Below are 22,327 nucleotides of genomic sequence, written 5' to 3'. Positions count from 1 at the left end.
CCAAGAAGCACTCACCACCACCGAAGGCAGACCCTCCCTGCCACCCCGCCCGCCCGCCCTTCCGCCGGTGAGGAGGGCCTGTGAGGAGGGAGGGTGGTACCTCCTCAGACTTGAGCTGCAGCAGCTTGGCCTCTTGTTTGAGCTTCTCCTTCTCACGCTCCAGCTCAGCAATGGCCTCCCTCAGACGCTCGGCATCATGGTCACTCTGCTGCCGCTGGATCTCCAGCGTCTGCACCAACGTCACCTTCTCCTGCGTAGCGAGCTCAGTGCGGTGCAGCTTCTCACCAATCTCTTCAGCCTGCTTCCGGAAGCGCTGGGCATCCTCCTCGGCCCGGGCCTGAGCCCGGCTCATCTCAGCCATGCGCAGCTTCAGGCGCTCGGCCTCCGCACTCATCTCCAGCTGCCGCTGCCGCTCGGCCTCTAGAGTCCGCTGGAAACCCTGCGTCTCCTCGACCAGCTGCTGCGCCATCTGCTCCTTGTCCTCTTGCAGCCGCCGGGCCTGCTCCTGGGCAAGCTCCTTCTGCTGCTGCAGCAGCTCCGCCTCAGCCTTCAGCCTCGTGGCTTCCTGTACTGCCTGCATCTTTTCCTTGAGCATCTTCTCTGCCAGGGCCCGCTGCTGAGCCAGGTCCTCCTCCGCGAGCTGCCGCAGCCGCGCAGCCTCCTGGGCCGCCACACTCAACCGCGCGGCCTCCTCGGCCACCTGTTTCATCTTCTCAGCCTCCTCCTCCAGGAAGCGCTGGGTGTTGTCCTTGTCCCGCAGGATGAGTGCCCGGTTTTCGGCTTCGATGCGGGCCTTGAGCTTGCCCAGCTCCTCCATCTGCACGCGGACGGAGAAGAGCTCCTCCTCCACCTGGCTGCGCTGCCGGGCTGCCTCGGTGACCTCGGCCTTCAGCCGCTGCAGCTCCTCATCCAGGATGCTCTTCTGGTGGTCGGTCTCCTCCAGCTGCAGTCTGAGTGTTGTCAGCTCCTGCTCTACCTGGGCCTTCTGCCGCAGCGTCTGCTCTGCAAACTTCTTGTGCTTCTCCATCTCGGCGTCGGCGGCTTGCTTCTGTTTCAACGCTGCCTGCTCGGCCTGGGCCCGACGCGCGGCCTCTTGCTCGGCGTCCTTGCGCAGCTTCTCTGCAGCTGCCTGTGCCTGAGCCCGGGCCTGCGCCTGCTCCTCCGCTGACTGTTTCAGCCGCTCGGCCTCCTCCACTTGTTTCCGGGACTGTGCGGCCTCCCGTTCTGCCTGCTCCCGGGCCTCCTCCGCCTCCTCCGCCGCGCGCCGGGCTGCCTCTGCCTCACTCCGCAGCCGTTCCAGCATGCTCTGCTCTTGCTGAAGTGTCTGCTGCAGCTCCTCTTCCCGCTGCTGCACCACAAAGGCATGGGCCTTCTCCTCCGCCTGCAGTCGTTTCTGGGCCGCCTCCTGGGCCAGCTGCAGCTGCCTGGCGGACTCCTGCTCCGCGCGTTCGCGCAGGCGCCGTGCTTCCTCCACCTTGGCCTTGAGCCGCTCGACTTCCTCCAGCGCAACCTTGCGCTGCCGTGCAGCTTCCTCCTCGGCTGCCAGGCTCTTCTGCACACGCTCCTCGGCTTCCCGGCGCCGCTGCTCCTCCTCGGCGGCCAACTGCCGCTGCCGAGCTGCGTCCAGTTCGGCCTGCTCCTTGCTGCGCATGGTGTCCTCGGCATTGCTGCGGATGCGCCCGAGCTCCAGCTCTAGTTCTGCCTTGCCGGCGGCGGCTTTCTCAAAGCTCGCCTTCAGCGCCATGATCTCCTCCTCCACCTGACGCCGCTGCCGCAGCGTGTCCTCCACCAACCCCTTTTGCCGCTCTAGCTCACTCTCCGACGCCTTGCGCAGCTGGGCCAGGCGCTCCTCTATGTCAGCCTTGTGCAGGGCAGCCTGCTCCTCCAGACGCCGCCGCTGGAAGGCCTCATCCTCGGCCAGGCGCCGCAGGCGCTCGTTCTCGGCCTCCTTCTCTTTGAGCGCGATCTCCGCCTCTGTCTTGAGCCTGGTGGCCTCACTGATGGCAGCCAGCTTCTCAGTAAGCACTCGCTCTGCCTCGGCCCGCTGGCGCGCCGCATCCTCCTCGGCCAGCTGCCGCTGCCGCTTGGCCTCCTCGGCCAGGGCACGCAGCCGGGCAGCCTCCTCAGCCAGCTCCCGAAACCGGTCTGCCTCGGCCTCTAGCCTCTGCTTAGACTTCTCGCTGGTGGAACGAGACTCTTCCTCGGCTCGTGCCTTGCTGGCCAGCAGTACCTCCATCTCTGCCCGCACCTTGGCCAGTTCAGCCTCCAGTTCCTGGCGCTTCTGCGTGGCTGCAGTCGCTTCACGCTGCAGCCGGGCCAGCTCCTCCTCCAGCAGCTGCCGCTGCTGTTCACCCTGCTCTGTCTCAGCCCGCAGGCGGATCAGCTCCTGCTCTGCAGCCAGGCGCTGCTGGGCAGTGCCCTCCGCCAGCTGCCGCTGCTTCTCCAGCTCCTGTTCGGCCAGCTCTCGCTGCCGCACGGCCTGTTCCTCGGCCTTGCCACGCCGCCGTGCCTCGCGCTCCGCCTCTTCCTTCTGCTTCTCGGCATCGGCCTGGGCCAGGGTCTTCTGCTGAGCCACCTCTTCCGCTTGCAGCCGCAGCCTCAGCGCCTCGTTGGCCTTCAGCTGCCAGCGCTCCAGCTCCCGCTCAGCCTCCTCACGGGCTCGCTCAGCCTCGGCTTGCTGCTGTGCCCGCCGCTCGGCCTCCTCCCGCAGCTGGGTCACCGTCACGTGCTCCTCCTGCAGCGTGCGCTCCAGCTGTGCGGTCTTCTCGGCGAAGGATGCGCGCTTGCTCTGCAGCTCCACCTCTGCGCTGCGCTGCGCTGTCTCCAGGGCTACCTGCACTTGGCGTGCCCTCTCGGCCTCAGCTTGGCGCAGCCGCCGTTCGGCCTCTTCAGCCTGCAGTCGCAGTTCCTCCAGGGCCTGCAGGGCCCGCTGCTTCTCCCGAGCTGCCTCGGCTTCAGCCTTCACACGCAGGGCCAGCTCTGCCTCTGCCTGCCTTTTGCGCTGGCTCTCATCTTGCACCTGCCTGCGCAAGCGTTCAGCTTCCTCCTGAGCCTGCCGCTTCTGCGCTTCTGCCTCCTCCGCCCGGGCACGCAGAGCCTGTAGCTCGCCCTCCGCCCCTCCACGCTGACGCTCCGTTGTCTCCAGCTGCAGGCGCACTACCCGGATCTCTTCCTCAATGCGCATCCTGCTGCGTTCTGCGGCCTCCACCTGTTGGGCCTTGGCCTGGATCTCCGCCTCTGAGCTCTGCCGAAGATGCTGCAGCTCCTCCTGGATGCTGCGCTTCTGCTGCTGTGCATCCACCGCTGCCTCCTCACGCCGTGCCACCTCCTCCTTCATGCGCCGCTGCAGCTCCTGTGCTTCCAGCTCCGCCTGCGCCTTAGCCTGGGCGTGCGCCTCGGCGAGCTGCCGCTGCTTCTCCAGCGCGGCCTCTACCTCGGCCAGTCGCTCCCGCTCCTCTGCCCGCTGTTGCTCAGCCAGCCTCTGCGTGGGCAGGCGGCCGCAGAGAGAGGAAGAGAACCAGAGACAGCGTGAGCGTAGGCAGGGCGCCAGGCGCTCACGTGACGTGGACGGTACCACCACAGTTCACTTGGACAGCACGATTCGGGGGATCAGGGAGGACAGAGGTCCCAACCCGGTCGAGGAGACAGCGTGCACCCGCCCGGAGTACTTGGGCAGCGAGCATAGCGGCCCCACCATGCTCACCAGCCTGGGGAAGGAGGCCCAGGCGTCCTCCCCTCTTCCCGCAGACAGGCGACGGAGACAGACGGATACGGGAGGAGAGAGAGAGAGAGCAAAAAGCAGGAGGCTCGCAGGGCCTGCAAGCCATACCCACCATACCACAGCCCTGCCCGAATTCTACCAGACCCCCTCGGGCCTGGTTCCCACCACAAAGACCCTCTCTCCGCACAGGGAGGGGGGGGCTGTCCCCAAAGCCCACTGGGGTGAGTGAGGGCATGGTGAGGCAGCCAAAGTAGAGACAGCCGTGCAGACCAGAGCCAGCACAGAAGGCCTCTCAAGCCGGCAAACAGGAGCAAAGAGGAGGTAAGGTTGAAGGCAGGCCAACCAGGCCACCTAGGATGTAAGGAGCTAGACAGATGGCACCATGCCCGCGGCCAAGTTCCTCGGAGACACCACTCTCCAAACCCTACAGCCACATACACCAACTCTTCCTAAGGCAAGAGACCCAGTGACGCCAACACAGAATCTCCAGGGAGAGCACACAGGAGAACCAGAAGGATGCAACCGAGGAACACCCGCCAACGAGAAAGGGCGCACTAGCCGCCAGGCAGAGAGCAGAGCCGAGCCAGATCAAGGTGGGGGGGGAGGGTCACAAGGAAGGGCAACCTGGGAGCCGTGCTGGGGTGGGGTGCTGGGCAGCACTGGGCACGGGGCATGGAGTGAACTGCAACTAGTGGTCTCAGACAGGTTGCTATGGGCTGCATTTGAAATGAGAAGGGGCTTCCCCCGCCCGGTCCACATGGCCCCAGGCATACCTCTTCCTCCTCCATGCGGCGTAGTGTCTCACTGATGAACTTGATGTACTGACTTGTGAGTGTGGTCAGCTCACTGTAGCGTGTACGCAGATCCACATACTGGGAGGAAGGAGAAGGCCAATCAATGACCAGGAGACCCCTGAGGTCCATCTAGCCCCCTGCTCAGCTGAGGCTTGGCCCGCCTCCATCCTACCTCTTGGATGACACTCTCCGATCCAGACTGAACCTTGGCCTTCTTGGCTGGGGAAGCCACGGGCTCAAGCTGTGCCTTGTAGGTGACCAGCTGGAGCTCATAGTCCTATAGACACACAATGCAGTCAGCTGCCAGCTCTACACTCTGGTTGCCTGGGCCTGATCCCCAGGCTGCCTCACAGGCTTGCTCGGGCACAGTCCAGGCTTGGGAGGGCCACTCGAGAGTCCAGTGCCCGCTCAACTGGCAAGCGTGCCCCAGTTTTGAGTTTTAGAGCTGGTAGCTGGGAGGCCTCACCTTGATTGCGTTGATGTACTGCTTGGCGAACCTCTGACACTCCTCAACCTTCTCGCCATGACGCTCGATCTCTTCCAGCAGGGCCTGAGGGAGGAAGGGGTTAGCCTCGAGCTATAGGCTGCGCCCTATCACATGCCAAGCCTGTCGGGGCCTACCTTCTCCTGGCGCAGCTGTTCCCGTGCAGCCTGGCTGTTGGCTATCGGCACAGCCTGGATCTGTTCTTGCCGCCTCTTGGCATCCTGCAGCCAGGCGCTCAGTGGGTCCGCACTCTCCCGGTAGTAGCGGAGTTGGCGACCCAGCTGTTCGAGCTCACGCTGTCGCACGTCGGTCTGGGCCAGTACAGCCTGCCAGCGCTCCAGCAACTGAGTAACACGCTCTCGCCACCGTTCCACTTCCACATCCCGTTCACCATGCCGCTGCTGTAGCCGTTCACCAACTTCCTGTGCCCCCCGCAACTCATCTCTCAGGGTGTCAAATACAGGCTGCTGCGCCTCCGCCTGGGCCCGCAGTTTCTGTTGGGCAAGGCAGGGTTGGTACCAGTTCAACACGGACTCCTACTGACCCTGTTCCCCGGTGAAGCACGGGTTCCCAGATGGTACCTTTAGAGAGGCCTTGGTAGCTTCAAGCTCTTGGAGGGTGGCAGGCACAGCCTGGGCCTCCTTAAGCTGCTCCTCATGGGCTTTAAGCACCTCCTCAGCCCCCTGGGTACTGCGAATCACCAAGCTGATGGTCTTGAGTCTAGGTAGGAGATAGCAAGACTCAGAGCCAGGAGATACCTGGGCTCAAGCCACACACCCTAGATGAAGGAACTGGGGCCCCTAGGGGCCTCCTCCTATGCCCAGACCCTACCTGGCCAGAACAGTGGTCACTTAAGCTGGAAGACCTGGAGGGAGGATGCTCCAGCTAGGAGCAGCAGATTCTAAAGTCCTGGGGCAGGTGACAGTTCCTGTAGTGTAGTCCTCAAGACTACACTCAAGACTGGCTGAGCAAACAGGAAGTAGAAAGGGGACCATGTGTCCGACAGACGGTCCTCTCTAACACTGTATTTGTTAACAAAGGGTGGATGCAGGGGCTGGAGAGATGGCTCAGTGGTTAAGAGCACTGACTGCTCTTCCAGAGGACCCGGGTTCAATTCCCAGCACCCACATGTCTGTAACTTCAGTTCCAGGGGATCGGATACCCTCACACAGACATGCATGCAGGTAAAACACCAATGCACAATAAATAAAAGTAAATTATTTAAAAATAAAAAATAATAAAGTGTGAATGCACTATGTAATCCAGGAAGCAATACATGCCGGAAGTAAATGCTGAGGGCACAAGCAGGCCCTATGAATGTACCTGCTGTGCCTCTGAATCAAAATATGCTGAGATAAACAGAAAGAAAGACGTAGAAGCTCTGCAGCTAGGCACAGGAGGATAGGCAGAAGGGGCTGGGCTCTGCAAGGAGGATCCTAAGAGGATGAGGTCAAGAGGCCTGGGGAGCATCTTGCTGCCCTGGGCCTCTAACGTCTCAAGCGTTGCTCCAGCCTTACTCACCCCTCTCAGCTCTCCATTTTTCTCCACCAAGAAGCTCATCCGTCTCTCAAACTCACTGATGCCCTCCATGTGAAGACTGGTCCTTCCTCCTGAACCCACCAGTCTGGCCACACCTCATGCATGGCATCTCTCCCTCCTTCCTCCCCTCCCTCCTCCTCTCCCTCCTTCCATCTGTGCTCCCTTCTACTCACAACTTGAAGCAACCTTGCTCCGACCCACCCTGTCCCCTCACTCTTCACTGGGCTGGTTCCTGGTTGGCCCCAAGTCTATGGCTTCTCAGTGGGCAGCACCAACGCCCCTTGACCCCACACCTCACATCCCATTATCTAGAAGATTTATGGATATGATCTTCAAAACGCATCGGACTCTGAGCATTTCTTACCATCTCAAACTGTACGCAGGTCCAAACCCACGCCCTCCATCCCCTAGCCAGACTGCTCAATGGGCCCCACTGCCACTTCACCCCCCCCCCACCCTCATCTTTCCTCTGCTCAGAACATGTCTGCAATCACTGCCCTCACCGGAGGAACCCCACTGGGCCCCGAAACCTGCACAGGAACACTCACTTCTCCAGGTAGATGGCAGATAAGCTTCGGACCTGCTCCAGCTTGCCCAGGGTCAGTTCCAACTCCGAGCGCAGAGTGGGAGCAGCGGGAGACGGCTCTGGCAAGGCTAGAACTTTCTCAGCCTCGGCAGAGAGGCGGGCAACTCCCTTGCCTAGCCCCTCCACCTCGGCCTGCGCTTTCTGTGGAGAGACCAGGGAGAGGCACGGTGACCATCAGAGCCTAACAACCAGCTTCCCTGGAAGGTGAGGGAGGTTGGGGTGGGCAGGAGGAGTGAGTCAGGAATGGGGGCTGCGCCTGCCTGTTGCTCGGCGATGCGTTGGGCACACTCCCGCGCAGGTTCTTTGTCCAGAGGTAGCCGCAGACGGTGCACGGTCCGGGTCTCACAGGCCTCCAGCTGCAGCCGGATATCCTTGAGCTCCGAGATGCATCGCTGACAGCGAGACTCCTCTTGCTCGCCTGGGGAAACCACCGGGCTACTCAGACACGGCCTGCATACAGCCTGCCCGCGCACCCGCCACCCCGCCACCCCGCAGGGCCTCGCCCCCGCCATACCCTGCTCCAGGCTTTGCAGCAGCTGCTGGTAGTGGCGGCTGCAAGACCCATACTCGCGCTCGGCCACCAGCCGGTCCTCGGGCCCGAAGCCGCCAGCGTCCTGGCTGTCTCGGAGGAAGGCCTGGTAGTGCAGCTCCAGGTTGCGCAGGGCTTGGCGCTGCTCCTCCGGCTTCAGCGTGCGGAACTGGAGGCGGCACGCGTAGCTGAGAATGGGGTCGGGCCGGACGGTGCCCACGAGACACCATCTTCCCGTCCCTCCCAGGACCCGTGGCCCGTGCGCCGTCCTACCGTGACGAGGGACCAGGACCGGATGAGCTGTATGTCACGGCTGAGGCTCTGCCATGCCAGGAGGCTCTTCATGTCCACGTGCAGCTGGTGCCACAGCGTCACCAGGGCCTGATGCTGGGCCTCCAGTCTAGTAGACAAGGACCGCGTTCGCGTTCAGGGGTGCCCAGAACCCTCCTCACTGTCCACAAACCCCCCGCAGCTGGGAGCCCTCGGGGGACCCACCTGGTGACCGCTTCCTGGGCCTCCTGGTTGGGCGGTGGCACAAGAAAGCACACCGAAGGCACAGCAGCCTCGCTGCTGGGACCGCTGAGCACCTTCCAGTGGGATGGCTGGGCAGGACCCACGAGCTGGCACTGGTCACCCTTGCGCACAGTCACCTGGGACAGTCAGAATAGCAGACAGTGGAGCTATGCCTATGCCCTGGCCGGCCCGTCGTCGTCATCCCCTCGGGCTTGGGCACAGCCTAGCTCAGCCCTTACCTCCACCTGCTTGTAGTCACACACGGCCAGCAGGGGCACGTGGCCCCGCACAGGGTAGGCAGGGTTGCGTGGCTTCAACTGCACAATGGCCTTGGCCCGCTTGGCCAGGCCCGAGAGGTGCCCCTTGTACTCATTCAGTTGTTCCTTCTCGTCCTGTGGGGAGGGGAGGTTCAGGGTCGACCCATCTAGCTCCGGGTGCAGAGACACCTGACCCAGAACCCTGTCTGGGGAGGTTTTTGATGCTAGGAATGAGGGCACTTAAAGGCAGGGACAGCCGCGAGAGGATATAGGCCTCCGCGAGTTGATTCCACCGGTCTCCTTCCTTCCAACCGAGACTAGGTACCCATCCCTACCCTAGACCACTCCTACATAAAGAAGGGGTAGGGCCTACTTACAAACCTACCCCTGCAATGACCTCGCCCCTGCCCCCTCCCCTTCTAGCTGTAGAAGAAGGGCATCCTCCTCCCCTGTCCAACCCCAACTGGAGGGGAGCGAGAACAAACCTCACCAAGAGCAGCTCAAGGACAGAGTCCATGCTGGAACAGCTGACCCTCTCCCCTCTTCTCAGGTAAGTATTGTAGCCGGTCCAGTCTTTGCAGACTACAGAACCAGAGTCCTCCCCTCCCCTCTGCCTCTAGGACTCCCTATCCAGAGCACTGAGACTACTGTGGGTACCCCCAGCCACGCCCCAGTGTACATGGGCACCACATCCAGCTGCCCAGCTGCCATTCACAGCCCTGCAGCTAGGCCATGACGTCGATTATTCACCGTAGGGCTGAGGACGCTCCACTCAGGTAGGCTCTAAGGTTGGGGCTCACGCCGGCCCACCTGCTGGTCACCCGCTTTTCTGTTTGCCGCACGCCTGCACCCTGCGTTGTCTCCTTAGCCCCGTTGGCCTTCCGTCCCATCCAGGTACCCACACAGCCCACGCTCCTCCATCCAGTCTGTCCCTCTGGTCCGTGCTCGTGTCTGCCTCACCTGGGCATCCTGCAGCAGGTCCTCAAGCCTGGTGACGGTGATGGAGCGGTCACAGGTGTACTTCCTGCGCAACGTCTCCTGTACTTTCTGCAGCTGTTCCTCGGCCTCCCGAACGTCTGAGAAGAACTAGGAGAAGAGCAGGAGGGGTCACACGGGGCTGACACGGGACAGACACAGGACAAAAGGCCAGACCTGAGGGAAGAGGTGCTGGGACCCCCCCCCCAAGGGGAACTGGTAGTCAGGGCTACACATATGTCAGGTCCTATGGGGGCTCTTCCAGGGCAGGGCAGCCGGGCCACAGGGGAAAGAGAGGCCCTGGTCCTTACCTGGAAGTAGGCTGTGTTCTCTTTCAAGTGCGCCTCGATGCAGCAACAGAGCTGTAGCATCCAGCTCCACTGTGTCTGCAAGGCAGCCTGGAAGGACTGTAGACAACAGGGTCCTCAGGCCCCACCCCCACGCCATCGGTCCCAGAGCCCCACCCCCACCGAGGCTCCTAAGGTTCCCTGCAGCCCTGCCCCCCCACCTCCACTGTGGGCCGGGCAGGGTGGTCTTCCCGCAGCAGCCGGTCCCCGGTGTTCTGGATCTCCTTGATTTTCTTTTCCTTCATTTCCAGTTCCCGCATCAGGGCCTGACAGGGAGGGAAAGGGTCTCAGGGGCAATTTCGGGAAGGCTGTAAACGCAACGCAAGTCCCATGCCCCATCTTCACAGAGCCTTGAAGCCGAACTCAAGAGGCCCCCAACGGTGGGTGACAATATGGATGTGAGTGGGAAGGGAGGGGGTGGGCAGGGGGGCGGGGGTGGATGGGGGCGTACTGTGGAGAAAAAGCCGCCTCACCGAGTAACTCTCCTTCTTGGCAGCCATGTTGGTGTTGCGGTCACTCCAATCAAAGCCCACTTCCTCCTCTTCCTTCTCATTCAGCCACATCAGTTCCTTGGTAGCTGCCGCCACAAACCCGTGCAAGCTCTCCAGGGACCGGAGGCGGGCCTTGGAGGAGTTCTGTAAGTAGGAGAGAATGAGTCAGCTGACTGACTGACTGGGGCTGCCTACCCCTCCCAGCCACCGGCAGTCCCCAGTCCCCCCCCCAACTCACCAGCAGCTTTGCATACTGCAGGTCCAGGCGGCCCAGGCATTCTCGGTAGGCACCCCGGGTGGCGGGGGAGAGCTGGCTCTGCAAAAGATGGAGCAGTAAGGTCTGCAGTGGCCGGGGCACGGCCCACAACCATGGCCCACCCCAAGGGTACCGCTTACCTCATCATTCCGTGCCCGCTCGATCTTGGCCCGAAACTCCTCGATAGACTGATGCATGCCCCGGTGGCTGCCCAGCTGTGCCTCAACGCTGGGCAAGTCCACGCCCCACTCGGCGCCGTCCATTCGACGCTGGTTCTCCTCTACCCATGCCAGCAGGTCTTGCAGGTAGCGTAGCGTAGAGTCCTCTAGCTCCGGGCGCCTCTGTGTACTCTGCAGGGTCACCTGGGTCACTTGGGTCACAGGGGCAGCCACGCCGGCCTTCAGCCGGAGGTTGTACTCGGTGCGGATGGCCACCAGGCGCTCGTGCAGACGATAGACCCTGAGAGGGCGCAGGAGTGGGGAAGAGGGTCAGACGGGCCCCAGGCCTCCTAACCCACCCTTCCTAGGTATGGCACATACCTCCGGTACATCTGTTCACCCTGTGGGTGCCGCCCATCTTTAAGGGTCTGCACGTCATTGAACAACAGCCGGATCATGCCATCGGCCTTGTCCAGGTCTCGCTCCACTTCCCCGGCCCGCTGAGCCACCTTGCCTGAGGCCAGCAGCCGAATATCCTGCAAGATGGTCCTGTGTGACTTGGTCTGGCTGACTCTCCTACTCACTGCCTACGGTTCTCAACCAAGGCCTCCCCTTCACCCACTTCCACAGCCTAAGATCAAGGTCCTGTCTTTCCTTTCTCTCCGGGCAATCCCACATATCTTCCTAGCATGCTTCTAGAGAAATTTGCATCTGTTCTCTGGGGAATCAGGATCCGTCCGAAAGATTCCCACTGGGTCCAAGGACAGAGACCTGAAGGGCTTTGTCCACAGAGTCTCTCTGCCTCACCCTCCATCATCTACCACACAACTTCTCCCACCCAGGCCCACAGCCCTGTGCCTTCTGGGCCCCGTGGCACTTAGCCAGCAATGAGGCTGGGGTCTCCCCACTCCCCAATTCCTGGAGAGGGAGGGGATGAAGGAGAGAGGGCCACTCTGGAATGAGGCAGGGAGGCAGAGAGTCCTGCCTGGTGGCCAGAGGCCAGTTCTGCTCTCCAAAGGAGGTCAGAGTTGGCGGCAAACCAGAAGGGCCTGGTTTTCCCCGCCCTGGTGCCACACCCTGTGCCTGTAGCCCAGCAGGCCACAGCCCTGGCTGCAGAGTAAGCAGCTCAGTGCTCCTCCCTCGGGCCTGGACGGGTGCCCGCTCCACCCTTACCCTGCCACCCCGCCCCTCGGCCCCGCCTCTCCTCTCCCCCTCACCGACTGCAGCAGGGAGTCGGCCTGGTTCAGCTGCTCCTCACACAGCCCAGCTTCCATCTGCAGTTTACTCACGATGCGCTGAAGACACTCCAGCCTAGGAACCAGATCACCCCAGAACCCCCGAGTGAGTCACTGGGCTCACCACACTCCAGGGCCAGAGAGCGGCTCCCCTCTGCTCTGGCCTCACTGCCTGCCTGGGGCGTACTGTCCCGCTGGCCCTAAAGCACTGGAGCTTGGTTGGGTTCCCCAGCCTGGTGTCGGGGAGGGGAGGGGGGGTTTCCTCCTCAGGCAATGACTCACCCTGGGGTGGCTCTCCTGCCACCGCAGGGCCCCACCCGCCTGCTGCCTCCCACACGGCCTGCCACCCTCCACACGGCCCACCTCTCAAACTCGCTCCGGAGTTGCTTCTCCCGCTCCAGGATGGCCACGTGCAGCTTGCCCCATTCTTTTTCCACATCTAGCGGGTGGTAGCCAGGGGGAATCTTGAGCTGGCCCGCTTGTACTGCCCCCTGTGAACAGGGGCACACTCAGGCCTGAACTGGACACAGGGACTCCTGGATGCTCATCTCCTCCACAACCTGGTACAACTTTAGTCCCTAAGCACCAGGCGAGGTCAAGCCATGCTTGAGAGGCACTGAGTTCTGGGCCTCACGGAGGCCTCAAGTTATCTACCCAGGGAATACCCCGACTCTCACACCCCTGGGTAGCCCCAAAAAACAGGAGACATCCCACTCACTTCCCTTAAGAGCGTCTCACTTTACCTCCAAAGACTGATAGATGCCTTTGGACCGGTTCTTGTCTGCCTCCTTGGCAGGAAGCTCCGTCTCCTTGAACTTCAAAAACTGACACCACAGGATCTAGGGAGACAAGGGGTGTCAGCAGCTACACCAAGACAACCCAAGGACACCAGCCCAGGTCGGCAGGCCCACCTCAATCTCTTCGAAGCTGGAAGGGAACTTGCGCTCCTCAAAGGCCGCGGTGTGGTGCCGGATCCACTGCAGAAGCAGCAACACCAGCTCCCGGTACTCCTGCCAGCGCAGCTGCAGCTCCTGTGAGCACAGGAGTGAGCGAGAGGCTGTCAGGGTCTCGGGTTCCCGGCTGAGGCCCACCTTCCACCCATCGTGGGCTACCCACTCACATTGGCCCTCACCCCATCCTGTGCGCCGGGCACACGGGGCATGGCGTCGTACAGGGATGAAACGTAGGTGATGATGGACTTCTCGTCAGGCTGAGGGACATCCACGTCTGCAGGGGAAGGCTGGTTCAGTGGGGGCCACGCACAAGGGCGAAGATGGGGAGAGCCAGTGGGTGGTTCATACCTTCTGGGTCCAGGAGCCTTGTGACTCCCAGGTCCCGCTCTGCCACGGAGAAGGCCTGGTCTAGGTTCTCCAGGTTGGTCTGACGATACACTTTATTCATATCAATGAGCATGGGTCTGTGGACGAGTGGGGATGGGGCAGAGACACCCACTGAGCAGGGCTACACAGACACATTCCTTCAAACATCCTAGCAAACAGAGTCCGGCCCCACACCCTCTTTTTTTTTTTTTTTTTTTTTTTTAAATATACAGTGTTCTGTCTGCATGTATGCCTGCAGGCCAGAAGAGGGCACCAGATCTCATTACAGATGGTTGTGAGCCACCATGTGGGTGCTGGGAATTGAACTCAGGACCTCTGGAAGAACAGTCAATGCTCTTAACCTCTGAGCCATCTCTCCAGCAAACCCCCCCCCCCTTAAAACATACTACCTACTTCACTAACATCTCCAACCCTGCCCCGGGGACGTTGATTTTTGTTTGGGGTTGGAGGGTTGTTGTTGTTTTGAGGCAGGGTCTCACTGTGTAACCCTGCCTGACTGGCCTCTAACTCCTATGTAGACCAGATTCACAGAACCACCTGCCTCTGTCTCTGCCTCCAGAGTGCTGGGATTAAAGGCATGCACCACCACACCCAGCAACGGGGCCCAAGGAGCCTATGGTGGTCACCAGCACAGTACACTGGCTAGATATCATCAACTGGGCTCCTACAGCCTCCCTGCCCATCAGGTTCCTTCTGAGGGTCCATGTGGACCTGACCAGCTGGGAAGAACAGAGGTGCTTCTCAAGGGCCCTGGAGGAGACAGCAGGGCCCTGCCCCAGGCACCTCCCAGAGGAAGCAGCAGGAATTCAATACACCCTGCAGGCACCACGTTCCAACAGCGGAAGATAACACATGCCTCCTGCCGCCTCTGTGCCCTGACTTGTTTTGAAGTCACAGGGTTGAAGCCTTCTTCTGTCCCAGGGAAACACATACTTGTGCCGGTGGATGATAGCATTGAAGAGACGGCCATCACGCCAACTGGTGGTAAAGTTGTCACAACGCAGGCCTTGGTAGCCTTCCACCATACGCTGGGACCACAGCAGCAGCTTTTCCTTAGCAGTCATGTCCTCTGACTGCCCGCTCACCTGAATGTCTGAGATCTGCCACACACACAGCAGACAGGGGCAGGAGCTCAGTCCTGGCCACCTGGCCACCTGGCCTGCCTGACCGACCACCCACACCACCACATGCCCTGACCACCTGCACAAAAGCAGGGCAGCTCGGCATGCGACTGTAATTCCCAGGGCCCCCAGGCCACACTGGGGTTCTTGGGGCTAAAGCCTACCACATTTATCTCAAGAACAGGCTCCTCCAGGCGGCAGCTCCACAGAAGACTACAGGGGCCCTAACTTCTACTGTCAAATGATGGGTGCTCTGGGCTCCCCTTAGCTGGGGGATGCTGGAGTATACCCTGAACCCCCAGAGGCTGGCATGTAACACAGAAGATGGGTAATGGGCACAGAAGGGCAACCCTCAAAGTAGGTCCAGCTGTTGGGGGTGAAGGGGCAAGTCGAGGCAGGCATCCTGACCCTAAGCCCAATGGCCGGCCTGGGTCTACCAGCCTGCCTGCTGTCGATAGGCGTGGCAGCCTGTCCCCTAGCGATCTATCTGTTGGCCAGCCCATGTGACTCAGCTACCATGCCAGTCTGGCTTTTTAGGCCCAAGATCTTAGATTTGTGGCTTCCTGTGAGGCTAACACAGGCAATGGATGAGTCACCCAGGGCATCCCTGCAGCTCCAGAAACTTCTCTAGGCAGCCAGCAGAAAATGCATTCCTCTACAAGGAGGTTCCACCAGCCCTATCTAGCCAGGGCCCAAGGGCACAGGATAGGCAGGTCTTGGTCTTGGAGAGAGGATTACGCCCTGGAGCCACAGAGCTAGCTAGCATATGTTGAGACTGGCAAGAAGGCTGGAAGGCACCACCTCCTGGGGCCACACCCTAGCCAGAAATAGGGCCAGCCAACTAGCCTTGGAACCCACTGAAACCCTAGGGGAAGGTGGATGGTAGGGGGGTGGCCACCTACCTGGAAGTGCAGGATGATGGTCCAGATCAGGCCAAGGGTCAGCTTGGGGTTCCCGTCGGCAATGTCATCGTTTCTGATGTTCACTAACTTCACCTGAGAACAATTGGCTCAGTCAGGATCCGGAGAGCAGAGGGAGGCGGCCAGCTTTGGGGTTTATGACCTAGAGCCTGGGGCCAGGTAGACAGCCTTACTTACCTGGCGATGTCGGAGATAGTCCAGGGCGATCTGCACGTTCTGCAGTTTGTGGAAACGCATCCTTCCCTTCTCTCGGGGCTGAGAGGAGGCAAGACCCGGTTTAGAGTTCACAGGGCGGCAGCCCCTTCAGGGCCTCCACCCCTCCGTCACCCCCGAAGCAGCAGCAGCAGCAGCAGCAGCAGCTAAACCAAAGGGTCTCCCCCAGTGCACCAACGGCCCCTCCAGGACCCCAGGTTCACCCTCCTCAGCTGGGTGACCGACCACCAGCCCACCAGGGGCGGGCTTGGAAAGCCGGCAACCCCAGCTGTGGGAAGGAAGGAAGGGGGTGGGGAGGAGACAATGGCCAGGAAGCCACAGGCGGAGGGCAGTGGCATTGAAGGGGGAGGGGGTCCTCAGTGGTGCCCACTGCAGCTCCTGGTGAGTCTCTGGCCCAGCCCCCGGCAGGCAGCAGGTAGCTTGTCACACAGCCATCGGCCCGCCCGGGAGCCAGATGTGGGCCAGGCTGGATCGGCTGCCATCCATCCCCAGGTGAGTTGGGTGGGCTCCACAGTCTTGGGAAGCCCAGGTGCTGCCAGGCCAGCAGGCACAACCACTCACCAGGCGCACACTCCTGATTACGTCCCGCTCCCTCGGCTGCCCAGCCAGAGCAGGACAGAGGGTAAAGGGCAGAGGTCAAGATTCAGAGTCCAAGCAGCAGAGAAACCAAAGCAGAGCAGAGCATGAGGTTACTGTGTTAGGGCTCAAATGCAGAGAACAGCGCGGGGGGCCGTGGCCATTCGTAGGCCTGGCCTTGGGCTGTAATGCCAACACCCTGGCCAGGGGGGGAGCAGTTGGGGTTGGAGGAGGCTGGAGAAGGTGAGAGACCAAGCTGGACACCGAGTGGGTAGTGGGAAAGGCCCCAAGGGAGAAGGCAGGCAGGCAGGCAGGGGCACACATACCAGGCTGTCCCCTGAGAGGACTTCCAGCAAGGAGATGAGGTTGTGGCCATCCCGGAGGTCTTCATACAGGTCACTGATGTGCCTCTGAGCCTGTGGAAACAGCAGGGACCAAGAGGGCCACAGATGAGAATCCCCACAGGCACAGGGCACTGCTCAGGGTGTGAAGAAGCAAGAGCCTGGAGCACACCCCTGCCCCATGCAGGCACCTACCTCTGCCCTCCAGTGCTACAGCAGAGACCAGGAGAGACCAGAAGGGAGAGGAAGAAAGAGACAGGAGTAAGTGTGGGAGGAAAGGGCGGAAAATTACAGGTTTCAGAAATGAAAGGGGAGCGGAGGAAGTGTGAGAACCCCCGGGGGGGGGGGGTGTGGGCTGGGGAACCCCCCCCAGCGCACAAGCGGGTACCACTCACCTTGATGAGGTGCTTGTTGACCCACTTGGTGAAAGTTTTCTTCTGCACACGGTCCCGTTCATCTAGAGGAGACAAGACCAGTTTACCTGGAGCCTAGGAGAAGCCTAGAAAGGCCCCCAGAGGTGAGCACCACGCAGACACACAGGGGCCGGCTGGGCCACACCTTGCCCGACAAGGTTCCACCAGGGCCACCCCAGGCCTTGCCCAGATCAGAAAGTCCCAGGTCTCCCTAGAAGCCTCCCCACACAGACACCAGAGACCAAGGAACCCAGGTCTAGCCTGCCCTAGTCCTCCAACAGGACCAGTCCCCGCAGGGTGTTGCTGTTCAAAACTTCCTTTGTTTCTACAAGAGAGGAGGTTTAGAGCCACTGTGCCCAGAGCCCACAGCACACAAGTCCCAGCCTGCCCCACCCCACATGCTGGCTCCCAGGCTGAGCAAGAACATGGCAGCCCTGGGACCAGCAGGGCTTTTGGAGGGAAAGTCAAGTCTCCCTGAGGACAGCAGGCCTTCCCAGAGACACAGAGAGCCCTAGACACCCTGGCCCCTGGCTTAAAGGTCAAGGGCCAATCGGTGATGGGCATGGATTACTGGCCCCCGTCTTGGAGCTGGTCCCCGAAATCCATACCCTTGTAACAGGGCCCCACCCCCCCACTCTGTGCCAAGGCTTCCTGATACAGGAAGGACCCTTCCTGTCACCAGGCCCTGCTCAGAAGGAATGCCAGCTACCTTTCTTGCCCTCCGAGGCCCTGAGTACAGCCAGGTAGAGGTTGTCCTCTGAGCTGGTTCTCTTGCCACCCAGGCCCTCAGGCTCGGGCACACGGAGCCGGTGCTGAGACATGGTACTGCCCCCGCCCCTTCGTCACCCTGTCCCTCGGCTCTCAGGTGCTGGGCTCCCTCTAGGCAGCCTCCTGTGTGGTATGCCTGCTGAAGGCCGCCGCCACCGCCGCCGCCGCCGGCTGCTCTGGACACTAACTCAACAGAGACTCAGCTCAGACTGGAGTCCTTGTGACTACTCCCTTGCCTGCCCGTACTCCCAGCAAGGCCGTCCCTCCCCAGGAGCCTTACCCCGCCTTGCCCGCCCCCCAGAGGGGAGTGTCCCTGCGGGAAAGGAGGAAGGCAGCCCCTCCCCCATGGCCACACCCTCAGCCCACCAGAAACAGGAAACCCCGGGTTTCCTCACCCACCCTACCCACAGCAGTAGGACCTGGGTACAGAGATGGGGGAGGGAGGGCTGGCCCCGGGATCACAAGGGAACACCTACTATCCCCGTGGCCATCAGGAAGGATCCTGTAGCACAGGCAGTGAGCAGAGGCTCCCTACCACACAGGGGCATTAATGTGTGGATAATAACCAGCCTATTTCCCTGCAGAGTGACTGAGGAAGAAACTCCTGGAGGTGGAGACCAGCTGCCTGTCTACTTCTTGAAGTTCCCCTAAACCACACCTCCTCGAGCCTGCACTGAGCAGGGACTATGCCCTATCCAGTAGCCCCCCACAACGGCCAGGTTTTCAGGCCCTACTGAAGGACTTCCTGGCTTCCGCAGAGTCTCCCACAGTCCAGCCCGAGCCAGCCCAGCCAGGCAAAGCACACCTCAGGCAAGAAGGGCTCATAGCTCAGCGGTGACTCATCCCAGCAGAGCAGAGCAGCCCAAGCTGCAGGGACACCTCCCCTGTTGGGGTGGGAGAAAGGGTTGCTGGGGCAGCAGGCGGGCGCACCAAGGGGGCACAGCCAGTGAGTCAGACCTGGGAAGGGGGCCTGGGTGCCGTGACTCACCAGAAAGGAAGCTGTACCTTGGGGCAGGATGGGGCTGTTTGCGGCAGGGTAGGGCCGGCAGATAGCAGCTGTTACAGGTTGTAAAGGTACAAGACCTGGGCAAAGGGCACAAGGGCCCCTGTGACTAGGACCTGGCTACTTGTAACCTCTGGCTCCCTTGGGTCGGAAGATGGAGCCACCTATGGCCAGCATCTGAAACTGCCCAACCTACCCGACCCACTCTAGGAAAAAATGTACCACCCAGACCACAAGAATTTTCCAGCCCAGGCATCAGCCTTGATGTGATCCAGCTGTGGACTGCTGAGGAACAGCCCCCCTCCCAGTGTCTAAGGCCTCTCCGTTCCGGGAAAAGTCTGCCCTCCGCTGCCCTTACTGCTGCCCTTATGGCCACAAGGGGGCACCAAAACTCTGTAGGGCGGAGTAGGAGCGAGTGCCTGAGTGAGGTCTGACATTCACAATGCTCTGCTGAGTGGCACACACTGGCCCTCACTTGAGGGTTCTCCTCAGACTCCAACACAAGACCATCTACCTCTTTCCCCTCTAGCCCAACAACCACCACAACCCACCAGAGATGACTCCTCCCACTCCAAAGGCCTTCTGAACCTCAAATCTGACTCTACACTGGTCAGTGCTCTGAGAGCTTCTCAGAGACCAGGCCAGCAATCTCCCAGTCAGAAAGCAAACCCTTCGGAGAAGTGGAGGTGTGCTGGGGCTGGAGAGATGATGGCTCAGCGGTTAAGAGCACTGGCTGCTCTTCCAGAAGTCCTGAGTTCAATTCCCAGCAACCACATGGCGGCTCACGACCATCTACAATGGGATCAGACGCCCTCCGCTTCTCTCTGAGGCTCTCTTCTCTCATGCAGGCACTACACCCAAGTAGAGCACTCATATACATGAATAAATAAATCTTTTTTAAAATTAGTGGAGGTATGCAACACTGCTGAGGTGAGCTGCCGGGCACAGGCTCCTGGAAATGGGCCAGCAGTTGAGCACAGGAACCCAAGAAACCACTAGAATGTGGGGGAGACAGGATCTGGCACCCAAGATATACACTGACCCTAACCCAGACTGCTTTTCCAGCCTCTTCCTCTTTGCTGCTATGATGTTCTAAGGATGCTGCCTGGAAAGTGGGCACAGCTCCAGGTAGGGGTTTCCACCTCACCAGGGGACCTCTGAGCACCCCTTTCCCTGAACACCAGTCTGTCTCTAGGGGCCTCCTTCCTTAAAAGTCTTTCAGGGTCTCAGAGCTTATGCTTGCTCTCACCTCTCCCAACTCTGCCTCGCCCCATGCCCCTCGCCCCTGGCTGGAGATGTCCCCTCTCCTGCTCATCCTACTCACAATCTCACAGGTTCCCAAGCTGCCCAGCCCCCACCTGGCCAGAGCCCAGCCATGCCCTCAAACGCTGCTGTACATCTCATGGGGCTCTCCCACCTGTCCAATCAGCCCCAGGGACACTCCCACGTCAATACTGTGTTGCACATCTGTAGAGCGTGGCTGACTCTCAGCACCAAGTCAGTCTCCCTAGGAAGGGAGGTCATTATGTTCCCACAAGGAATGTCTTTTTCTGCTTCCAGCGAAGTCGTAACAAGCTAGCCAAAGCAAAGAATCCCTCCCCACCCCAGACACAGACAGAGACACAGACAGACAGACAGACACACACACACACACACACACACACACACACACACACACACACACATATACACGCACACTGGAAGAGAACTTGAAGGCCAATGATAGCATAAGGGGGAGGACCCAGAGACCCACTCTCAACGTGTGCTCCGCTCCGGGATCATCCCCCACAGCTAAAGCACCCAGCCGGGAAAACCCCCTGGCCCGCCCACTTACCATCCCCCTCCTCCAGAGGAAAACCTATCCCAGCGCCAGACAAGCCTGCCTTCCTCCCCAGGTGTTTCCGGAGCTTGGAGGCGGGGCTGTACCTGGGCCAAGTACCACCCCCATCACAAATTCAAGGCCTGCCCACCAACCTGAGCGGCCGCACCCACCTACGCAACACAGTTGCCCGTAGAGGTAGCCCCGGCGGACCTGCTCGCAGCCCCCATCCAGCCAGCAGGGCCGCTCCAGCAGGACCTCCCTCTGCGAAGTGAAGACGCCCTTCATCGCCCACGTCCCTGCCATGGCCAGGACCCCCGGGTGCCCCGGGTTGCTCTCGGAAGACACGGGAGCCGTGCTCCCGCTTGTGTTCAAGGCTGAAGGCCCTGGCTTGGCTTTGCACGTTCGCCCCCGCCCACCGGACGCAATGCCCAGACCCGGAGAACCTGCCCCTGCTGCCAGCGCCCCGCCCCGCCCAGTGTGGGCCAGGAAGCCGCGCCCCAACCCATAGGGAGCAGACCAGCTCGCGCGAAGTCGAGGGGACAGGGGTGCAGGTGCCCTCTAGTCAAAAGGGTCTGGGAACTCTCCAGTGTGGGCAGTGTGGGAGGCAGCAGGAGGGTGGGGTTCTCCCCACGCCCATGGTAACTCTCAAGACGCCTGGCGACTGCGGGAGGGCCACTCCCAGCAGGATGTCCAAATGTCACCCGCTCCAAGAGGCCGGATCAGCTGAGGCGATGGGCAGAGTACAGAACTGCGGGCGACCACGCCCACACCTTGCACTGCAAGGCGTCTAAGTGAACCAAGAGGGGACACAGGGAGCCCCTTCCCTCATGTGGTGACCAGAAACAAAACTGCACTCAGGGAGGAGGGGCCAGCGTCTGGTCCCAAAGGAGGGGAAAAAAATCTCCGAGGGGAAGGAGTCCTTGGCCCTGTGCATTCTGTTGGATGCCACTGTTTACAGCTGACTCACCGGCTTCTGGGAACCCTAGAGCCACGCCAGGAAAACCCGTTCTAAGGCCCACGTCCTGGCGATCTTCCACTGGACGCTAAGACCCACAGGCCCGCTAGGGGGCACAAAGCCACAAACACACTCCCATCGGTCCCGGCCTGAGGTGCATCTCACGAGGGCAGTCCCTCTGGCCAGAAGCCCTGGTGCAGAACTGCCAATCCCCAGGGCCTGTCCCGGGCTCCATTCACTTCAGCCCCACCCCATTCTGCGGTGAGCATGGCCACCTCGGACTATAGCCCAAGAGCTGGTGACTTTGAGGAGAGGGCAGAACTTAGACTAACGCCTTGCCCCACAACTGGTTCTGGGTCCTATGCCATGTTGGAGGACACTCAGACAAACTGCCTTTGTGCACCTCAGCCTACACTCTCGTGGGCAGGAAGGCCACTGGGCAGGCTTTGTGCCCTGCCCAGATCAGCCTGTGAACCTGCCACTCTGGTTTCTCACTGCTGTGGCAAGGGAGAGGGGCCTTTCTTTACAAGGCAGGCATCCCCCACGGGCCTGTGCCTTGAATCCAGAGTTCGCCCCAGCCTCTCTCCATTCACCGCCCCAGGACCTGCTGCAGGTTGCAAAGCTCTACCCCCAGCACACCCTAGGAAGCGGAAGGGTCCTCAATGCAGAGCAGGCACGGGATAGACGGTCACAAACTCTAGTGTTTCACTGGGGAACAGGAAGAGGAGGGCTCAGGAGAAGACAAGGGGCGGGAGGAAGGCGGACCCTCCGTCCCCTGCCCCGCCCCAGTCTCCTGGCAGGGGTGGCGGCCCATGACAGCGGCAGAGGCGGAGGGCGCTTACCTTGCTCATCCTGTGCCTGCCGATGCCCCCTGCGCCAGTGCCACACGGCAGCCAGAGTGACAACATGACCCACGACTACCAGGGAGGGAAACAGGCTTCCCGACGGCTCCATGGCTGCCACTCTGAAT

General features: G+C 61.0%; 1 protein-coding gene across 5 annotated transcripts in view; it reads right to left on the bottom strand.

The window, feature by feature from the left end:
- The window catches only part of Plec (plectin), a 59,989-nt gene that overhangs the window by 7,300 nt on the left and 30,362 nt on the right, over positions 1-22,327 (bottom strand). Inside the window, exons 1-31 of one of the 5 annotated variants that reach the window (XM_059246989.1) lie at positions 20,573-20,728; positions 16,792-16,853; positions 16,382-16,471; positions 15,444-15,521; positions 15,249-15,341; positions 14,159-14,325; positions 13,187-13,302; positions 13,006-13,112; positions 12,797-12,916; positions 12,629-12,724; positions 12,249-12,376; positions 11,868-11,961; positions 11,032-11,186; positions 10,633-10,951; positions 10,475-10,552; positions 10,219-10,380; positions 9,907-10,011; positions 9,710-9,805; positions 9,384-9,509; positions 8,406-8,558; positions 8,149-8,303; positions 7,927-8,053; positions 7,639-7,822; positions 7,385-7,542; positions 7,087-7,265; positions 5,581-5,719; positions 5,137-5,493; positions 4,982-5,065; positions 4,688-4,792; positions 4,495-4,593; positions 101-3,481 (exon numbers count right to left, since the gene is read on the bottom strand). In XM_059246989.1, coding sequence (XP_059102972.1) covers positions 101-3,481; positions 4,495-4,593; positions 4,688-4,792; positions 4,982-5,065; positions 5,137-5,493; positions 5,581-5,719; positions 7,087-7,265; positions 7,385-7,542; positions 7,639-7,822; positions 7,927-8,053; positions 8,149-8,303; positions 8,406-8,558; positions 9,384-9,509; positions 9,710-9,805; positions 9,907-10,011; positions 10,219-10,380; positions 10,475-10,552; positions 10,633-10,951; positions 11,032-11,186; positions 11,868-11,961; positions 12,249-12,376; positions 12,629-12,724; positions 12,797-12,916; positions 13,006-13,112; positions 13,187-13,302; positions 14,159-14,325; positions 15,249-15,341; positions 15,444-15,521; positions 16,382-16,471; positions 16,792-16,853; positions 20,573-20,705 — 7,446 coding nt within the window. In that variant the 5' untranslated portion in view covers positions 20,706-20,728. Of the gene's footprint in view, positions 1-100; positions 3,482-4,494; positions 4,594-4,687; positions 4,793-4,981; positions 5,066-5,136; positions 5,494-5,580; positions 5,720-7,086; positions 7,266-7,384; positions 7,543-7,638; positions 7,823-7,926; positions 8,054-8,148; positions 8,304-8,405; positions 8,559-9,383; positions 9,510-9,709; positions 9,806-9,906; positions 10,012-10,218; positions 10,381-10,474; positions 10,553-10,632; positions 10,952-11,031; positions 11,187-11,867; positions 11,962-12,248; positions 12,377-12,628; positions 12,725-12,796; positions 12,917-13,005; positions 13,113-13,186; positions 13,303-14,158; positions 14,326-15,248; positions 15,342-15,443; positions 15,522-16,381; positions 16,472-16,791; positions 16,854-17,518; positions 17,646-20,572; positions 20,729-22,327 lie in introns of those variants that run through there. The other 4 variants (XM_059246990.1, XM_059246991.1, XM_059246987.1 and 1 more) reach the window with 4 other exon arrangements.

The sequence above is a fragment of the Peromyscus eremicus genome, chromosome 20, assembly GCF_949786415.1.
Source record: "Peromyscus eremicus chromosome 20, PerEre_H2_v1, whole genome shotgun sequence".
In the NCBI taxonomy this organism is placed as follows: Eukaryota; Metazoa; Chordata; class Mammalia; order Rodentia; family Cricetidae; genus Peromyscus; species Peromyscus eremicus.
Note: the sequence above shows the minus strand (reverse complement) of the source record. Positions and strands in the feature narration are given on the sequence as shown.